We start from the raw sequence: 18,938 nt of genomic DNA, 5'->3' as shown, positions 1-18,938 counted from the left end.
ATAAATCTATTAATCTTTTTTTTTTTAAATAAATCATTACTAAATAAATAATACATTTTATTTTTTCTTTATAAAACTTTGAATAACTTAATAGTGACTTTTTGGAGTTTAACAACAATCATTCTCACTTTACAGGCGTGTTTGCGAACCATAATTCATTTTTCAACCATTAATGGCGATTACCAAAATAAAGGGACTGGTATTGGGCATGCGATGTCCATGATGACCAACATTTTACCCTTTTGTAAAATAAAACTAGGCAACTGATATGACAGTGTGTGTATCTCATGTGATGCATCAAATAATTGTTCCTTTCTTTAAGCATAAAGAACATATGGTTGTTTTAAATGAGCTATAAATGTCTTTACTGTGCCCACAAGTGATGCTTTTAAAGCTATGAGGAAAATGATTTCCTGACATCAAGTAATGACTGATCATAAAGGACAGAAGGAACACTGGAAATACGCACTCGTTGTTTACAAAGGCGTATTTGTTGATGGTCTCAATGACAGATTTAAAGGTGATCTTGGAGGTCAGAGTGTAACCGTGTTGAACCATAGGCTCCCCGTCTGGACCGTCCCAACAGTCCACTGTAACACAGAGCAGAGACACAAACAGGGCTCAAAAAAACTAAACGTGTTTTTTTTTATTAACCACGGACACATTGATATCCTCAGGCTTCTCTCACCCTCCACACAGCGGCAGCCGGCCTGCAGGACCCACGCATACATGTCCGTCTTGGAGTGGGACAGCAACTGGTCTCCAGTCAGATAGGTGTTGTGGGACGAGGCTATGAAATAGTTACACAGAGGCTGGTCCATGTCTTGATTGATCTCGTTGTGCTGAGGGTTGAACACATCACAGACTGGGCTCCGCATGTAGTTGGTGAACCCTGGATGGTGGAAGCAGATGATCATAGGACGGCTGTATATCATATAATCTTTGAGCTGATATAAACAAATCCAAAAGAAAAATATAAGCAACACTTTTTAAAAGCTGCAAATTCAGTCAAATGATTGATGCGCCGCTAAAATATGGGGACATCATGTAAAATAATATGAAATAACATACTCAAAATGGTATTTTGTTTTCAAATGACACACACAAACCATCATATGAATAGACATTTATAAGAACCAGTTGAACACTGATGTGCTCAGTGTAAAACACTATGATGAATGGAAAACACTTCTTCTCCATTCATCATAGTGAATTAGGCCCTTTTTTTGTTCAGTGTTACACTTACTACAGACAGCACATACATAAGTGTGTTGTAAAATATTCGAGAATATTGTTTTTATACACACAAATACACGGTAACAAAAATATTTACTTTTTCCCACAAAAACAATGTACACAATGTACATGCCAACCAACACAAAGTTGTACATGCAGTGGTCTACATACAAAACAACAGAAGAATTTACTGTATACAGTTACAGTAAAAAATGTTGGCATCCATTGCTCCATTGAAGAGCTCACCTGTTGCCCTTTTATGCTAAAGCTCTGATTGCTAATTGTAAAACTGTGTGACGGGTGTTTGCCCATGTGATGAGTCAGTGTGCATATCTGAATGGCAGTGTGTTCCTTGTGAAAACAAGAGATTTTCTGCATGAAAATGGTGCCAAAAGCAGAGAATTGTGTGTAGTGTTTTGAAAAAAGTGTGTTTTAGAAGTACAATTTGAGTGTAAAGCAGGAATTGTGCTTGTAGTTTAGCAGAATTGGTTCAGGGGGTTGGTGAATGAGTTACATGTTGTGGTCATTGTGCCTCAAGTACCAGAAAATGTGTGTAAACAATCGAGAAAAACTGTAAAAGCTTGAATGCAGTTTTTACCCCCAAAAAGTGCGAATGTTATGATAGATAGATAGATAGATAGATAGATAGATAGATAGATAGATAGATAGATAGATAGATAGATAGATAGATAGATAGATAGATAGATAGATAGATAGATAGACAGAGATAGATAGACAGAGATAGATAGAGATAGACAGATAGTGTTTTCTCTTTTACACAGATGTCTGGTGGACTATTAAAGGGTCACACAGCAGCAGGTCATCAGTTCCATCAGCTTTACTCTAGTAGGAAGTCAATCTGAACTGAGCCTGTGTGTAGGTGTGTGTGTGTGTGTGTGTGTGTGTGTGCTATTGAGCTTAAGGGAAGAGAGCGTGGCCAGTGTTCAGACAGAACTCACAGACCCAGAATATAAAGCTGAAGTTTCACCACACACACACACACACACACACACACACATACACACACACACACTTACTTTCATTTTTTGGCATACAAAGTACTGCACAACAGGTTTACAGTTTAAATTAAAACATGGATGAATTTTTTTTTATATTGTGTGATATTCCTTAAAAGCTGTTTCAATAAACTGTATTATTATTGTTATTATTACATTCCGAAAATTTGCAACCGAAAATTTTCAGCTGAAAGCCGAGGTTTGGGCCGAAATCAGTGACTGAATGTATTTAACGCTTCTCTGATGGCACTTCATTTACACATTTAAATGCTTATTGTTATGGTTTAGCATTTTTCTCCAGACTAATCGACTAATGGCTTAAATGAACGGCTAACAGTCAACTTGCAGTCGAGGACAGCCCTAGTTTTTACGTAATTAAGTAAATTTTTTTTTAATATACACATGATCAAGAATAGTTAGACTCTGGCTTTTCTGTCATTCTGTCAGGTACTAAACGTAGGAAAATAGGAAGAAAGAAAAGTACAGAAACCATTAAGACATAATTCTCACCTTCGATTCCAAGAACTTCATTCTGCTTGTTCTCCTCGGAGACTTCAAACTTATTGATTATGTCCAGACAGTGTTCAGGAGTCACATTAGACATCTGTGAAGAAATCAAAAGAGAGGGTGAACCTCATGTCCCTCTTCCAGAGAGGATCCATGAACATGTCAATCATCTGCTCTCTGAGGGTCACCTCCTCTTAACGGAAGATCACAAAAACCCTCCGAACGGCCATTCTTTCACTAAATGGCTTCATCCTTCTGTTTTGTCTGCACCCTTGCCCTCTTTTCTCAAGTTCCCCGGGGCTTCGGGTCCGTGCGTGGGCAGAGAGAGGGAGCAGGGGCACAGAGAGGCAGTTCATAACCTCAGCTGGAAACACATTATAATGGCTGATAGAGAGACAAGAGGCTTTCACTTTCTGAATCTTAAAGAATGCCCAAGAGCTCAGGAGAGAGATGCATGAAGCACAGTAAAATGCTCTAAATGATGATTATATACATAATCGTATATACAAAATAGAATAAAAAGAACCAATTTGTCAGAGACAATAAAAGTGAAATTATTTCTGATTTGTCAATCTGAAGCAATATGTGGAATGATACAATTTTGCTTTGGTTTATTTGGTTGCACTTTATTTTAAGGTGTCATTGTTACAGTGTAATTATATATTTAAGCACTGAGTAATATTAAGCAACTACATGTACTTACTATAGGGTTAGGGTAGGATTAGGGTTTGGTTGAGGGTTAGTTGCATGTAATTATGCATAATTTACTGTTATTACTATGGTAAATACATGTAACATATGTAACAAGGACACTGTAAAATAAAGTGTTACCGTTTTTTTTTTTTTTTTATTTCTTCTGCTCACCATGGCTGCATTTATTGATAAAATAAAGTAATAATGTGAAATACTATTAGAATATTACATACAGTAGTAAGATGCAAAAGCTTGAAGAAAGGAGCAAAAGTAAGTAGTTAAGAGCCTGACCGTGTGAGACATCTGAGGCGGTTATGGAACATCAGTCAGGATGATGTTTATGGGATTTACATTAAAAAAACTATGCAAGGCTGAGGTAGAGAGCTTCTGCAATAACTATATATGCTTATAAAAGCGTGAAATCCCCTAGAACAGTCATGGCCATTGGAACATGTGTGTATCAGCCCTTCTAGTCCCCCTGTGGTCAACATCAAGTTTATATGTTGTTTATATGTCTATGTGGTGTTTTTAATATGCTTTAAGACAAACCATGTGCAAATTCATAAGTCAACACCATTGCTGAGTATTAAAACTGCAGTGTGTCAAAAACGTGGTTTCCTGCCATCACAAGCAAGAAACCAATCCCATCATCAACGAGGGGGCGGGGCTTTTCTCCACTGACTTTCTATGATGTTCAAAGCATGTTTAAGTGGAGGCGGAGACTAATTTGCATATTCATGAGTCTACGTATACTAAATCAAGCAGGTGTAGAGTCACGTTCAAGCTATTTTAAGGCATTAAGAAAGTCATTCTGATTATTAAATATGAGTTTTAAGGGATAAAATGATTGACTGCAGGGTGACATCGATCCAAGCTTCACTTCTGGATGAGAATGACACATACTGTGAATATGGCAAATGGAGAGACAACATATCATGTGTGAAGGTCTGTTTTGATCAGGAAGAGATGTTACATTGACCTTTTGCTCCACACGCAGAAAGTTGCCGAGTTCCTCTGTGGTCAGATGATCTTTCTTCTCACTGAAGCTCATGAGCAGCAAGAAGAGGTCTCGCCTTAAGGACATCATCTTATAGAAGACGGAGAACTCCTCAAACGTCAGTGAGCCCTGCTGGTCATCAGTGTCCGCCTCCTGTGATCACACACACAGGAAGAGCAAAGCTGCATGACTTTTAAAGAGAAAATATTCTTAAATGTCTATACTATTACTACTACTACTACCACAATCATTATGCATAAAAGGAAGATTATATTGAAATATATCCAATAAAACGGTGTCTTACTGTCATGCCTGTCAAGTTTAAGTGAGACGTTTTTCATTCAGTCATGCATATTATCCTCCCTTTCTGTCCAATTCTCCCTGTCTAAAGTATTTCAAATTCAAATTCATTGTCTTTAAGAACTTAAGCAGTCACAAGTAAAAATGGAGAAACAATTTTTAAGGCACATTAATCATAAGGTGATATAAAGCACACAATGGAGTTCGCACAGCTCTTCTGAACAAATAGTACATAGAAAACAATGTTGTTCTTAAAATTACAATTTGCACCCTGCCTTGACGGAACAGCGTGAGCCGGATTTAATTAAACTTTCTATAAAACAATGGAAACATTGATTGATTTATTAACATATTGGATTCAATTTACATGAAGTGTAAGAATTTTCACCTCTGTGAGTCCATGCAATGCAAGTGAATAAGTTCCCAAATGTTGAAGCTCAACAAAGTACTTGATAGTAATACATACAATATACCAGTGCATGAATCATTGTCCTCTGAAGCACAATAATAGGTGTGTGTAGGGCTTGACATTCACTTTTTTGCTCTCCAGTCACTGTGGCTAGTGGTTTTCCAAAGTTCCTAGCCACTCAGTATTTTAACTGGCCACAATTTTGACATCTGATACCATGGGGAAAGACTGCCATACAGATATTTTGAATATTATCTCATGCACGCCTTCCTGTAGCTCAAACAGTAGAGCATTGTTGCATGTAACGCCAAGATCATGGGTTTGATTTCCAGGGAAAGCAAGAACTGATAAGAATGTAAATGTGTTCCTTGAAATGCAATGTAAGTTGCTTTAGATAAAAGCGCCTGCCAAATGCATTTATGTAAATGTAAATTTGGCAGCAGGTTTATTAGGCTGCTGTCACTTTAAGACCTGACGCATGGATCCATTATACTGTTACACATGCGTTTTATTTCTCAACTGTTTACATTCACCTAAAACAGAACTGACTGTGTTTACGTCAATACTCGCCAAGACCATTTCTTTAAAGGAGAACTCCGGTCAATTTTAACATTGAGCTCATTTTTTTGTAAATTTGGAGTGCTGTCAATACAGAGAACAACGACAAAAATCGGTGTTGCCTACAACGTGTTATCCTCTTTTTAAAATTTGCACCCTGTTGACTTCAATGGGGCAAGTTTTAAACCTGCTTTTAGCCTCTTAACATCCTTGATGTGTCATTACAAGTGCACCAGCCATGTGAGTGATTCCTTCAGAGTGATCACGGGTGAATCTGACTGCAGTAGATGTGAAAGATATTAATAAAAATGATGTTATTTCAGCCAGCACACATACCTGTATTTTCTTCCTGTTTTCGGTCGAAGTCCATAGTAATCGATTGTCGAGTTCACACGCATAGGTTTAGTTACCTATGATCACGCGCGTGAACTCGACAATCGATTACTATGGATTTCGACCGAAAACAGGATGTAAATACAGGTATGTGCGCTGGCTGAAATAACATCATTTTTATTAATATCTTTCACATCTACTGCAGTCAGACTCACCGTGTTTACTCTAAAGGAATCACTCACATGACCTGTGCACCTGTAATGACACATCAAGGATGTTAAGAGGCTAAAAGCAGGTTTAAAACTTGCCCCATTGAAGTCAACAGGGTGCAAATTTTAAAAAGAGGATGACACGGTGTAGGCAACACCGATTTTTGTCGTTGTTCTCTGTATTGACAGCACTCCAAATTTACAAAAAAATGAGCTCAATGTTAAAATTGACCGGAGTTCTCCTTTAAGGCTTCCACTTTCCCACATACCTGGAACATTTGTTTGACTTTCCTGCGAGGCAAGTTGACGTTCATCTTGTGTAAAAGCTGGTAGATCTCCTCAATGTTCAGAAGACCGTCTCCATTCTTATCCGCCTCCTCAAACGTCTGCTTCATCCACTTACAGCAGGGTTAAGAGAAAAGTTACACTGTGATGCCAACACTGTTTAAACTGGAATAAAATCATCGTAGTTTTGGATGGTTTTGGATGAGGGTGTCCCTTTAAAAGAAACCTAACTAGGAATGTTATTATCTAAACTACTTTTCTGTCTGTGCACACAGGAGAGGACGAGCTCATGCTTTTCTCTTCTCAGAACTGTAACACAATTAGCTCTAATGCACAACTGAGACAATCCCATCACATACAGACACGCAAGGCTTATTGTGAGTGCTGGTGTGCATTTGCATAGTTTTTCATGAAATAATGGCCACTGTTTTAATGTGTCAGTGCAACTGGTCTGATCTCGTAAAAGTATACAAGTCCTTAGTTATGGCATGTTAAAAATAAAGGGCTTTATCTCAATACACTTAGCAAGATATGTATGTGTGAATCATACTGTATGTAATACTGTATGTGAAATCTGCTAGGATATTTGCAGATGTGTGTGTATGGGAATATTTCTACATGCACAGGTGATCAGCAGTGAGAAGCTGTCAGGAAATACATCATCTATACTGTGGAAGAAGAGATGTCTGGTTTGATGAAGTATGACATTTGGCAGTGAGCCTGTGATGGATGTAATTACTTCTGGGACTGAAAGGAAAACTGAGGCTACTTGGAAGGGTCTGCAGACTTTGAAAGTCATCCAAATCTAGCGGTCGATTCAGGGCTAATCAGAGGAACATTAACTTTTAACCTGAGCTGCACAAAGCAGAAGATCTATTTTATATTATGTGTCATTTATTGTTAATCTGTGCTCTTTGATCTATTAAGCATGTCTTGAACAGCGTGGGTAAAAACATTATATGTCTGTTTTGTAGGACACGCTAAAAACATTGATTTTCTGATTAATTCCAGTCTGCATATTGGTTCTTACCATTTCAAGATCAATCACAATTCACAAACAAATTAGTCTTCTGAACTGGTCCTTTGTATTAAAGCAAAAGCATACAGAGCAACCAGTGTAGTCCAATTCATAAACAAATGACTGTTTTCAAGTCTGTTCTTTAGTACGATGCATCGTTGGAGAAATCAGCTAGCGAGTCACGACTGTTTCCCGAAACCATGGTGTCGCAAAGTGGTCGTTCAACCATGTTGGTTTATGACGCCACGCACGTGTTGGAGTAATAACTTATTTTAATGAAACTGTTTGAGATCGAATTAACGCTAGATGTTTTGATATTAATTACAGACATGTCATCTGAGGACTATTTCTCATTTATCACAGTTATTTTGCTTTATTTCCAGATTCAATCATAGGCTCGTTCTTATATGGTAAAGCACGTTCACACATGCGCACTCTTCAAAAAACGACACTTTAAATCTCTTGACAAACTAAAAGATGTAAATGACATTTGTATGTATTCTAAATGAAAGACACAGGTTGTACTGAATGTCAGATTGCTTATTTTGCTCAAGATAAGGATTTATTAAGTCCACATGTCATGCAAACTAGACTCTATGCTTCTAACCACAGGTCAAGAGCTTTCCTTCCAACTACACAACTCTGCGATGCTGTTTGCGAATGTTCGTTAGAACGATGAACATTTCGGTAAACACCGACTTGCTGAACTATGCTGATAATGACGGAAATTGCGAACATAATTGACTAACGATGCTGTTGGGAAATGCACCCCTTAGCGGTTGATGAATCAATTAAGTTACTAAAGGAATGCAAGCTAAAGCTGAGGATCTGTGAACTGGAATCTGCGTATCAATCCCCAACCCTACATTCTGAAAGGGGACCTATTATGCAAAATTCACTTTTACATGAATGTGTGTCCACAGTGTGTGTAAACAAACAGATTATAATGGTAAAAAATCCACCCACTCCTTTTTTTATAATCCCCATAAATCATAACAGTGTCTCCAAAAGAGCGGTTCCAGATTTCCCACTACTCTTCCCGCCCATGATCTGCTTCACAAACGAGGGTCAGTTCAACGCTGGATTTGCACAAAAGTTGTTTCTGAAAGATTTTTAGATTAACATGACAGTACATGCTAGTCGATTAGTTGAATCAACTTAACTCCACAACAATTACATAAATGTATCAACTAACCATTCAGAAACATCCAGTTGCATTCTAGAAATTGTAGTCTCTCCATCAGTGTCCGACTCCGATTCGAGCATATAAGGCTAAACACAAATACCGACAATTTCTGAGATTTTGGCTGCGTGAGATTCTCCAGTTCAGTTGTTGCGGGAGTATCCGAAGCATGAGCTGTAAAGGCTCCGCCCACTTCTGGAAAGGGGGCGGGGAGCAGCAGCTCATTTGCATTTTTAAAGGACACACACAAAAAACGGTGTGTTTTTGCTCACACCCAAATAGGGGCAAATTTGACAAGCTATAAAAAATTATCTGTGAATTTTTTTTGAGCTGAAACTTCACAGACACATTTTGGGGACACCAGAGACTTACATTACATTTTGTGAAAATGGACATAATAGGTCCCCTTTAAGGTGCGAACAAATGACCAAAAATGGGTGGGCAAAAAAAGGCAAATTGTCTATTGTATATAGTATAGCTTTCTGTTGGTCAATGTTGTAAATCTGCGTGACCAACTTAAACCTGGTACAAAATCTGCATAGGGAAATCTTTCACCCTTCCAGATTGCGTAAATTCACATTAAAATTGAAATTTGCAGAACAGTGGTAAATGGGAACTGTGTTTGCGACCTTAAAGTCTGTCAAGTCTTGCACCATCCTAATTTTGAAGACTCTTTAGGCTGCTCGTCTGGATCCTCAAGGGTTGTGTTTCTAATACTGAGGGCACTGGAAACCGTCTCTTCATGAACAACAGTAAAACGGGTCACAGTTGAACTGCCATCTAAGTGAAATTACCAGCGGCCATACGCTGTGTGTCTCCTGTTATGGCAGATTATAATGACCGCCTCCTGATGACTCACGCCTCTTTAATGAGAATAACAGACATAAACATAAGGGAGGAGAGGATGAGCAGCTCTGGCTTTTTATCTCCTCTTCCTCTGAGGCCGGTTCTTTAATGTGAGTCAGTGCTTCTGTGAGAACTCCCCGCAGAGGAAGACTGAACAACTGACTCAAACAGCTCTCTCTCTCTCTCTCTCTCTCTTTGCATTTCTCTCTCTTTTGTAAATCAGTCTAAATCAATCAGTCAAAATCGATCACAAATCCTTCCTTCCCTCTCTGCCTTCATCCAATAATGTATTCTCATCAATCCATCCATTAAAAGATTAGTTTAGCCAAAAATGAAAATTAAGTTCTGTTATTAAATTCTGAATGTCAATGCTGCTCTTTTACATACAACAAAGGCAGTGAAAAAAAAAAATCACCATAAATGCCACTCCATTTCAAGTCTTGTAAGCCCATACGACAGCTTTGTATGAAAAACAGTGAAATTTAATAATACTACTACTAATAAACAAATGCATGCATATATATATATATATATATATATATACTGTATATATAGTGCTCAAGGTGCTTTACATACACCTGATATGTATATGTCCGTTCAAGTGTTTGGAGTTTAAAAAATAATAGTTTTATTCAGCAAGGATGCATTAAATTGATCAAAAGTGACATTACAGACATTTTTGTTACAAATGATTTCTATTTCAAATAAATGCTGTTCTTTTGAACTTCCTATTCATCAAAGAATCCTGAAAATAAAATAAAAAATATAAAGCAGAACTGTTTTCAACATTGATCATAATCATAAATGTTGAGCAGCAAATCATCATATTAGAGTGATTTGTGAAGGATCATGTGACACTGAAGACTGGAGTGATGATGCTGAAAATTCAGCTTTGATCACAGGAATACATTACATTTTAAAATAGAAAACAGTTATTTTAAATTGGAATAATATTTCAAAATATTACTGTTTTTGATGCATTTGTGATCATATAAATGCAGCCTTGGTGAGTAGAAGAGACTTCTTAAAAAAATGTGTTAAAAAAAAGAAAAAAGAAATCGCACTAACCTAAAACTTTTGAACGGTAGTGTGTATATATATATAATTGCATATATGCAGTTGTTGTATGAAAAGAGCAGCCTGAACATTTCTCAAAACATCTACTTTTGTGGTCCATAGAAGAAAATTCATGCAGATGAGTAAATTATGACTATTACTGTAATAAATCCATCCATCCATCCATCCATCCATCCATCCATCCATCCATTCATCCATCCATCCAGTCATCCATCCATCTTTCAGTAAAGGATATTGATCATGTGTGCGCTGTCTCTTGGCTAGTGAATCTTCATCACTGATGCCGGCCATCAGATATCTGAGTCCGGTCACCCACGTCCTCGCCTCCTCTGAGTTTGAGGTCACCAAGTCCAGAGATTCCATGTGGTTTCCGTGGTATATAGTGAAACAACAGCTCGGATCAAAGCTCCCTTCCGCATGGCGATGGAAGATGTCCGACTGTCGACCTTCTGTGACCTTGTAGAGTGAGTCGATGGTGACTGGGGAGAGAGAAAAGAGAAACCCTGAAAGAATGACCCAGTAGCGATGGATGACCAAAACGCAGAGATACATTCATTAGCAAAAGCCTTGCCAGCAGCGATTCAACCCACATTAATCAACTACAATTAAAGATATGCTTGGATGAACACGTCCATTTAAAAAGAAATTAATAGAAAATGAAATGAATAGAAGCTGTTAATGAAACTTATCTGATTCTGTAACTGAATCAACAATTATTTGGAGAGGTTTGGAGAAGTTATCACCCCCCCTCTGCCCCTTTCTTATGTTTGACTTTCTTTTCACTTTTAAAGCATTAGACCATAACACTGTGGAATTAGATTTCAGCTCTATTTCCTCACTGTGCCTTTTACTTTCCGTTGCTTATCCGTCACTCTTTCTTTGATTCCTCATAAGGGAACCCAGCCTTTAGTGTTGGAGATTCAGCATGATCATCTCACAGTGTGTTTGCTGCTACGACCTCGTCTACCGACTAGCCAATAAAAATGCATCATGAAATGGCGTATTGATCAAAGTTTATTGGATCCATGTCGTACAGTGTGATTTGTAATGATTTCGAAATCGCACAGTCTATAGCAGGCATTACATGAAACTCTTGACAGGCACCGTGTGCTTCCTTGCCACTTCACTCTTATCAAACATCCAGACACAAACCAGCCTCTGAATCTTTCAGCAAAGCCTTTTCAAAGAGATATTTCACTTAAACATGAAAATTCTGTCTCTTTTACACACCCTCATGTCACTTCGGAGTCGTATGCTGTTATTATTTTTGTGAAACACAAAAAAATAGATGTTTTGAAACGACTTCACACAGCTCTGGCCATGCAATGACAGTTTACAGCAACCACAGCTGTCAGGCTCTGAAAGCACAACACATACCACAAACAAGTTTCATAAAGCCACTTGTGAATCTTTATTCCAAGTCGTCTTCTGTGATAGCTTTGTGTGAGGAACAGAAACGGAAATTAAAACATTTCATTATTGTTCCAAATCGTATGAATTTTTTTTTCTTATGCAGAACACATTTTGAAGAATATTCATATAACATTCTTCAAAATATCCTCTGACTGAATTTTCATTTTTGGGTGAACTATCCTTTTAAAATGTAACTTCGCCGATTTTCAACCCACTTGGTTACAGTGTCGGTATTATATGTGAATGGAGAATGTTTACTCGTTCTCCGTGTTACCTGGACCGAGACATTCACGTTTATTTGTCAGCTAGTCTTTTGACAGCTCCAGGGATTTTGTATATTATGAATAATTATGTCAATTATTCAAGGACTTTTCAAGTACCTTTTCATAAATACAGCTGTTTTCAAGGGTTTTCCAGAACTTAAATTTAAAAAAGACAAATTCAAGCACTTCAAACGCTTTAATGAAGCACCTTGTGCGAACCCTGTTACTTACTCTCATGTTGTTCCAAACCTGTATGAGTTCCTTTCTTCTGCAAAACACAAAAGAAGATATTTTAAAGAACCTCTGTAACCAAACCTATTGCAAGGACAAAAAAAAAAAAAAAAAAAAAAACTTAAACATTCTTTAAAATATGTTCTTTTGTGTTTTGCAGGTTGAGTAAATGATGACAGAACTTTCATTTTAAGCTGAAATATCCCTTTAAAGTCCCCTGTGGTGATAATCCAGCTTTTAATGTTGTTTATTCATCTATGTGGTGTTTTTAATATGCTTTAAGACAAAGCATGTGTAAGTTCATAAGTCGACACCATTGCTGAGTATTTTCTCCTTAAAACTGCAGTGAACCAAAGACTTTGAAATCGCTGGTGTTTCTGACGTCACAAACTACCTTGTAACCAATCAGATCAACGTGTGATCGTCAACCAGTGGATCTCTGAGCTGAGTGAGTGAGTGGAGGCGGGGCTCATTTGCATATTCATAGAACCGCGCATACTAAATGAGGCAAAGGGTGTCGAGTTACATTCAAGCTATTTTAAGCCATGATGAATTTTTTTCAAGGAAAAAACTATTAAAAATGTAATTTCAGTGATCAAAGATGAGTTTTAAGGGATACAATTATTGACTACAGGGGGACTTTAAATTTCAGTATGGACTAGAATACGATATAGAATATAGAGCACCGATCATTTGGATCACATTTTTGATACTTTTATAGTGTGTTTTGTGTTCATTATATCATATGGCAAGAGCTGCGTAGAGATTAATTTTTCCTTTTGTGTTTCACTGGAGGAAAAACAGCGTACGGTTTTGGAATGACACAAAGGGAATATAAAATGAATTTTTATTTTATTTCTGAATGAACAACTCAATCCAATAACACACATCTTTAAAACTTCCTGTTATGATAATAATCTTATCAAACACATGTGGAGTCACATCAAAGCCGTTGATTCCAGCGCCGATCCCTTAACCTGACAATGATCTGGGCACAATCTCTCTCTCTTTTTTATAATGTCTTATCTTATGAGAGCAGTTCACAAACATGACAGCAGAAAAACAGGAAGAGGTGGGGTGAAATAGGGTGAGATGGAGGGGGACAATAGCACTTGAGCTTTTTTTAACTGCACTGTGTAATAATCCACCCATCTGGGCTAGGTCAGATCAGCTCCGCTAAACAAAAGCCTGAAGTGAATATGGAGAGGAGCGAACAGGATTTATTTCCAGCACAGTAACAGAGCGCTCACCCAGGGAAAAAGGAGCGCTTATGCGGGATTCACTTCACCCAAACAAGTGACACAGATTGTGAGAGAGCGGTGTGTTTCTGGAAGCCCCTGGCCTGTGATTCATACACAGCCATTATGTAAGCGAGGAGAGACACTCAACATATCAAAATCTACACGGCTGCTTTGATGGGGAAGCAGAAGGGAGCGAGTAATACACCGAGACTAAAAGAGAGCGAGGGAAAGAGAAAGGGAGAGCGACGAACAAGAAAGAGACATCAAGAAAGTGGCAGAGAGAGAAAGAGAGAGATCAGTAAAGCACAGATGTGGAACATTGAAAAGCAGATTGTGTCTGACTCTGATTTGTCGCTAGATGTTTCCATCCAAATAGGGATTTTAATGTAAAAAAATTGGAATATCACAAAAAAACAGAGCGCAAATGAAGCAGAGCTTCAGGAGCCGTATAGGAGAAGAAAATTAATAGTTCTGGGGGAAAACGGTGCAAAATAGAAAATTAAAGCTTCCGATTGTTTGAGGCAAAGACAAAAAGTTCCCTGTACTTTTGGGAGTTGGTAAAACCAAAGACTTTATATAGATATCCAACGCCACTGCACTCATATTACTGTGAATGGGAAAAAGTGCAATGCAAAATCTGGTTGAATAAGTCCCGCCTTTTAAATAAAAGAGCCAATCACCAATTAGTAATGTCATTGCGTCACTGCAGCGGCCTAGAAGCTCCAGTCAGTGTTCAGAGGACCTGTTTACACCTGATATTAAGAAGTGTTTTCATCAATCCGATCACAAGTGGACGACGCTGAATACAGGTGTGAATGGGGTCCAAAACGTATTAAGCTTGTCCTCTTCAAGCACTTCCAGAGGTAGTCAAAAACACTTTCGTAGTGTAAACACTCATGTGGATGAATGTGTTCAAACAGCCACAAAAGACTTCTACTGACCTAATGCGTGAACATTTTGGGAAGCGCTCTAGCCAGACGGGATATAACGTTCTCAGCTGGAGACCCAAGTTTGGTTTGAAGATGAAAAACGTACCGAGCACAATGTTCTCACACCATTCCTGATTTCTAACACACACTCACAGCGTTCGGCTGGTCTGTCAGAGCAGAAACGAAAGCTGATGTTTTCCCGTCGTCTCCTTTCGCGTTCATATGTAAATTACATGAACTTATTTCGTCCATTAGATTGAAAGATCTGAAAAAAATCCTACATTTTACCCGCCCATAGACCCTCGCCTCGAAGTGTTGGGGAATCTCGTGCAGAAGTCTATGTGCTGTAATGCCAAGCAGAAAACTAGGTCACAGCGTTTGTAAGGATGGAAAAGTACCCAAAAGCTCTGTACATATCTCTTACGGGAAGGTGGACATGGTAAAAGGCACGAGAAGGTGCTGAAAAAAATATAATATGAGAAGTTTTCAAAAAAGTACAGGTGAAACTCGAAAAATTTGAATATTGTGCAAAAGTTCATTTATTTCACTAATTCAACTTAAAAAGTGAAACTAATATATTATATAGACTCATTACATGCAAAGTGAGATATTTCAAGCGTTTATTTGATACCATTTTGATGATTATGGCTTACAATTTATGAAAACTTTATGAACAAATTCAAAATCTCATCAAAATTATAACAAATAAAGGCTTGAAATATCTCACTTTGCATGTAATGAGTCTATATAATACATTAGTTTCACCTTTTAAGTTGAATTACTGAAATACATGAACTTTTGCACGATATTCAAATTTTTCGAGTTTCACCTATATGTAATATGAGATGTTTTTTAAAAAAGCGTATGGTCAGAGATTCTCCACCAATAGAAAGAAGGCCTCGGGGAAGATGTTTCTAACGGTGGCGATATCTCGAGGAGGAGCAAAAAGAAAAAGATAACTGTACGGATGCTCATTGGGTACCGAGCGATAAGAAAAAGGTGTAAGACCTGAAGGCTGACCATTGTAAGTCAGATGAACAGCTGGCATCTCACTTTGTTGAATTGTTCAATAAAGTTAATTCTTCTGAGACCTGAACCAGAGACTTTAAATCTGCCACAACAGAAGAAATCAGGACAGAAGTGCCTGAAAGTGGATCTTTTACATATATTAAAGAAAATCTTTCAACATCTGGGTGTGTGTTTGACTTACTCTTGGCTTTCTCGCTCTTGCGAGACGGTCTCCAGCGGATGCAGGAACGGTGTTCGTCCAGATAGAAGAGCCGGACCAGACCTTTGGAGCCGTTCTTCAGCTTCACCATCTGAGTCCCCGACTGCATCACACTCATGCATCGCTCGACTGCGAGAGCAAAACAAACACACACATGCACAATGAGTGGGTGGATGGGCACTTGAACAGAGAGGAGAAAATGTACAACGATATAAAAATGGATTCTGTCTCTAAATATAAGGAACTCCAACAGATGGATGTTATAAAATGTTTGATAACAGCACTATGGATATTTTTTTAAAGTGTGACGATGGCCTTCACTTTAATTATGACGCATGTAGAGCAGTTATTGAGCACATTGAGTGGTGGGATATGACGAAATGGGATTGCACAACTGGAACCAGGCTCCGATCAGGATTTTTGGGAGCAGTATCGACCAGGGGTGCGTTACCCAAAAGCATCGTTAGCCAACTATGTTCGCAAGTTCTGTCGTTATCAGCATAGTTCAACGAGTCGGTGTTTCCCGAAACCATCGTTCCAACGAACATTCGCAAACAGCATCGCAAACTTGTGTAGTTGGAACGACAGCTCTCGACCTGTGGTTAGAAGCATAGAGTCTAGTTTGCATGACATGTGGACTTAATAAATCCTAATCTTTAGCCAAATAAGCAATCTGACATTCAGTACAACCTGTGTCTTTTATTTAGAACACATACAAATGTCATTTACGTCTTTTAGTTTGTCAAGAGATTTAAAGCGTCGTTTTTGAAGAGTGCGCATGTGTGAACGTGCTCTAATGCGTTAGAACGAGTCTATGATTGAATCTGGAAATAAAGCAAAATAACTGTGTTAAATGAGAAATAGTCCTCAGATGACATGTCTGTAATTTATAGCAAAACATTTAGCGTTAATTCGATCTCAAACAGATTCATTAAAAGAAGTTATTACTCCAACACGTGCGTGACATCATAAACCAACGTGGTTGAACGACCACTTTGCGACACCATGGTTTCGGGAAACAGTCGTGACTAGCTAGGTGATTTCTTCGATGATGCATCATCGTACTATGGTAGTGAAGCAGCGGGCTGCATCATCGTACAGAAAACGCACCCCAGTATCGCCAATAACCGAAATAAATAATAGCCTACCACATGATAAAAATAAGGATGTTATGTAGCAATTCTTAACAACATTGTATGATATACTGTTACACATGCAATTTATTTCCCAAATGTTTATGTTCACTTCAGACATAACCGACTGTGTTTAAATGAATCCTCCTCAAGCCGGATATTTTGACACCTTTTAGCTGTGGACCCGAAGCCCAAAGTTCACCTTGTTTGTCCGCGTTCCACTCCGTCTCGGAGCGACACACAACAGTATCTCTTTCATGGCTAAATACAGTTTTAATAACTCTTTTTACATTGAGCACGTCGTGCAGTTTAGCAACTTTAGACTGCAGTTTACGACCTGGTTCTGGTTAAGTTAACTCTAATTTTTAGGGAGGAAAGAAAGTGCACAGCTGTGAAGGAAATAAATGCACTAAAATATCACAGCACTAGTTTCTTGCTGTCGTTGCAAATGAATTGTCTTTTTCTGAAACCTGGTAGAACAGACCGGTGAATGTACTGACGCAATTTTAGCTGAGCATATGTGTCTTATGAGTTTTGAGTCATCGGATCGGCCTTTATAGAAACCACTGATCAAACTATTTAGTAATTATCGACATATAACGGCCCTGTCCCAAATTGCGCACTTCATGAGGACTTTCGGTCTCGTGGACTTAAATTGCGCGTGCTCGCTGCGTCTATGAGTCCGTAAGCCGTCCCATTCGCCATTTTAATGCTCTGAAGTGTGCTCAGCAGCGCCCCCTTTGTACCCTTGAAGCGGTCTTCCGCACACTTTAACTACCCAGAAATCCTTGCGAAAGGCCAATCAGACAACGGATGGGAGGAGATTTCGCTCACGGATAATTGTTGACATGGCTGAGAAGAAAATATTACGGGTTTTATGACCTAGATGTACATTTTACCAGTTATAACCTACAGTTTATACAAACATTATGGTAATCGACCAGTGGTTGATGTCTCAAACATAATAATAGCGCGTTCAATAATACAATCGCATTATGATTCATTAAATAAATAGAACCGAATATCAGGGCTTTACTGAGTCATATGTAAACATAGTATGAATATTGATACCTGTAAATTCATCTGAAACTCATGCACATTTTCATTATGTGTTAAAATTGTAATCTTAGTTCAAATGGAACATTATGTATTATTATGTACAACGGTATACATCATTTAAATAAGCATGATGTATCTATTGCACAATATCAAAATATAGAACTGTAAGATTAGGCTGTGTAGTTGACATGAAGATGACGTCGGAGCGCAAAAATGCCAATTTCTCCTGTCCAACAACAACCAGACCGTTATTTCCGGCGTGCCGATCGAGTCTGTCCCAAAAATACCTCTTAATGCGCCCTCGTGGACTCGCACCAAGGGCCCTATAGGTCTGCACTACATGACGTCACCAAAGTGTGGACTCTGAGGAAGTCCATAAGTCCAGAGTGTGCCATTTGGGACAGGGCCAACGACCGGCTCCCAATCGAACGGAGCACCCTTAAACTTAAAAGGTTAAAGAAAGTTCAGGAAGCCTGGAACAAACAAAAGCCAACATGATGCAACACAGCAGATGTTCCCTGCAACCCAGCTCATCTTCTTGACCGAGTGAGATGGAAACTCCCAGTCCTACAGGCCCACTGGGACCAATCGGCTTCACATCGCCTGGCAGATCTGACGGTCTCTAAATAAAACTTCTGGCTGGCTCTCTGCAAAGCAGAGCTGCAAAGACAAGCTCGAGAGGAGAACACGTGCACGTGTGCATGTAGCGGAGAGCTGCTTTTCCTTCAAAATCACTTCGCACCATGACACGCGTGTGCTTCGGCTCATCTCCTC

General features: G+C 38.6%; 1 protein-coding gene across 3 annotated transcripts in view; it reads right to left on the bottom strand.

The window, feature by feature from the left end:
• Positions 1 to 18,938, bottom strand: part of plch1 (phospholipase C, eta 1) — a 66,442-nt gene that overhangs the window by 28,041 nt on the left and 19,463 nt on the right. For all 3 annotated transcript variants that reach the window (XM_084409879.1, XM_084409878.1, XM_084409880.1), the window contains exons 2-8: positions 15,955 to 16,101; positions 10,904 to 11,146; positions 6,528 to 6,658; positions 4,432 to 4,602; positions 2,763 to 2,856; positions 689 to 892; positions 470 to 590 (exon numbers count right to left, since the gene is read on the bottom strand). In XM_084409879.1, coding sequence (XP_084266005.1) covers positions 470 to 590; positions 689 to 892; positions 2,763 to 2,856; positions 4,432 to 4,602; positions 6,528 to 6,658; positions 10,904 to 11,146; positions 15,955 to 16,101 — 1,111 coding nt within the window. The remainder of the gene's footprint in view (positions 1 to 469; positions 591 to 688; positions 893 to 2,762; positions 2,857 to 4,431; positions 4,603 to 6,527; positions 6,659 to 10,903; positions 11,147 to 15,954; positions 16,102 to 18,938) is intronic.

The sequence above is a fragment of the Rutilus rutilus genome (genome assembly GCF_951802725.1).
Source record: "Rutilus rutilus genome assembly, chromosome: 5".
NCBI classification, from domain to species: Eukaryota; Metazoa; Chordata; class Actinopteri; order Cypriniformes; family Leuciscidae; genus Rutilus; species Rutilus rutilus.
The sequence above is the reverse complement of the archived record's forward strand: the minus strand, read 5'-3'. Positions and strand labels throughout refer to the sequence as shown.